The sequence below is a fragment of the Salvia miltiorrhiza genome, chromosome 7 (genome assembly GCF_028751815.1).
Source record: "Salvia miltiorrhiza cultivar Shanhuang (shh) chromosome 7, IMPLAD_Smil_shh, whole genome shotgun sequence".
Classification (NCBI taxonomy): Eukaryota; Viridiplantae; Streptophyta; class Magnoliopsida; order Lamiales; family Lamiaceae; genus Salvia; species Salvia miltiorrhiza.
The window spans coordinates 54,667,492-54,670,021 of record NC_080393.1 but is presented as its reverse complement, the minus strand read 5'-3'; the positions used below and the strand labels follow the sequence as shown (position 1 = coordinate 54,670,021).

At 29.9% G+C, this 2,530-nt stretch overlaps 1 protein-coding gene across 1 annotated transcript; it reads right to left on the bottom strand.

Moving 5' to 3' along the window:
* Positions 1-495: 495 nt before the first annotated feature.
* On the bottom strand, positions 496-2,326 carry LOC130994423 (probable thionin-2.4). The gene is made up of 4 exons (XM_057919467.1): positions 1,990-2,326; positions 1,850-1,918; positions 1,658-1,765; positions 496-518 (listed from the first exon to the last, which is right to left on the bottom strand). Exons 1-4 carry the CDS (start codon positions 2,057-2,059, stop codon positions 496-498), a joined length of 270 nt encoding a protein of 89 aa, XP_057775450.1. The 5' UTR covers positions 2,060-2,326.
* Positions 2,327-2,530: the final 204 nt, after the last annotated feature.

Below are 2,530 nucleotides of genomic sequence, written 5' to 3'. Positions count from 1 at the left end.
CTCAATAATGCTCGTCGCGTTTTTCTCATACGTTATAAAAGTATAAAGCTAAAATAATAACTCCGTTTCTGATAAAAACAATTAGGACCATAAACTGGATTCATTTATAAAAATTGCATTTACTAGTTTTAATCATAATTAAAAGAGCGGGCTACTACAAATATGGCTTTTTTTTTTTTTGTAATATATGTACATTAAATATCTAGAATTGGATGTTATATATCATTCAGTCATTTTCATTATTTTTTCGCAAGTAACTATGCATGATACTTATGGTTTATGAATTGTTTTTTGCAAGTAACCATGTTACTTAAGATATATTGTTGGCTAGTTTCAATTTCGATAACTAATTTGCCAACAAATTAACTAGAAAAGATTCAAAAGTTTATTCGGGGGCGGCCGGTCATATTTTTCGATGGGAGATACATGGTAAGTAAAACAAAATATATATTCTTGCATTCCAACATCTCAAAATGAGCACCTTGAAGTAGTATGTCACAGTGGTGCCATTCTTGAGACTAACATGAGAAGGAAAAAGATAAATATGGAATCTAGCCTTCTATGACATAGACAGACGTACACAAACAAACAGAAAGAAACTTGCACACCACACTACATGAGAATTATTGAAAGCCAGAAAAGCGATGTATATACACCCCTTCGATCATCTTTACATGGTATCGATGTGCAGGGGCGGAGCCAGGGGGGGCTAGAGCCCCCCCAATTTTTTTTTTTTTTTTTTTTTTTTTTTTTTTTATAATATGTCTAAAAATGTTGTCATTATTGTTATTATATTTGTATTTTAGTAAAAAAAATGTCTAAAATGTATTGAATGCCCAAAAAAAAATTTTAGTAAATGTTGAACTATATTATCTATGAAAATGTTATTATTATTATTATTATTATTATATTTGTATTTTAGTAAAAAATGCCTAAATGTATTGAATGCCCCCAAAAAAAATTTTAGTAAATGTTTTGAACTATATTATCTATGAAAATGTTGTTGTTATTATTATTATTATTATTATTATTATTATTATTATTATTATTATTATTATTATTATATTTGTATTTTAGTAAAAAAATGTCTAAAATGTATTGAATGCCCCCAAAAAAAATTTTAGTAAATGTTTTGAACTATATTATCTATGAAAATGTTGTTATTATTATTATTATATTTGAATTTTAGTAAAAAAAATGTCTAAAATGTATTGAATGCCCTCAAAAAAAATTTTAGTAAATGTTTTGAACTATATTATCTATGAAAATGTTGTTATTATTATTATTATATTTGAATTTTAGTAAAAAATGTCTAAAATGTATTGAATGCCCCCAAAAAAAATTTTAGTAATGTTTTGAACTATATTATCTATGAAAATGTTGTTATTATTATTATTATATTTGAATTTTAGTAAAAAAAATGTCTAAAATGTATTGAATGCCCCCAAAAAAAATTTTAGTAAATGTTTTGAACTATATATCTATGAAAATGTTGTTATTATTATTATTATATTTGTATTTTAGTAAAAATGTCTAAAATGTATTGAATGCCCAAAAAAAAAAAAAATTCCGGGGGCTACCGCCCCCGAACCCCGTAACAGTTCAGCCCCCCCCCCCAAAAAAAATCCTGACTCCGCCACTGTCGATGTGGGTATACATACATGCATGCGTGCTTGTTTAGCAGTTTCAACTGCAGCTTTGGTGCAGAAAGCAGAACATGCCTGCCTACATTTTTCAACTGCTCCATTCACAACTTCACTTGCATCTGCCCCACCCAAAAGAAATGCATATATGCGTGGTTAGAAGAATAGACAAAAAATTAAAAGAAAATAAAAACAATTAATTTTACCTGAATTTTGGAGAGTGGTTATGGCAGCACACACGGAGGATGCACACCCCAACTTGCAGTATTCATTGGCTGCATTTTGCATCAAAATGAAATCTTTTAAAGTAAATAATTAGCACGTACGATGAGTTGATTTTTTTTACCAGTGTTTTCGAGAATGTCGTTAACCAAACCAGGGGGACATTCCCCATCAACGTGTTTGCATCCAGACATTTGTTCACAATCTTCTACGCTTCGGTTCTTAACGGAACACGCATAATAGAGAACTCTGGCAACGCGGGTTTGGGCAACAAAGAGTCTGTGACGCCTCAACTTGAATTCGTCCCAAAACAAGACTCACCAAAAGAGCACTCATAATAAGACTTTTAGCTTCCATGGATATAATCTTCTCTTGAGTATTACAAAATATAGAGAATTAATTTGTATTGAAGAAATGTTGATGAAACTCCAACTTAAATACTAGGTGTTGTGTGATTCACTTACCACCTTATCTAAACCTCACATATATATGCTTTGCACGCTTCCAAAAACAAATCATATCACATGTTTGTGTGATTGGAACACGCCAGCTACACTATAGAATATATCAATTAATTATATTCAATGTTACATAATGGAGTATCTAAGTTTGCCCCACCAAAAATTGTGTAAAGTAGGGCCAAAAGTTAAAAAGGATTTTTTTGT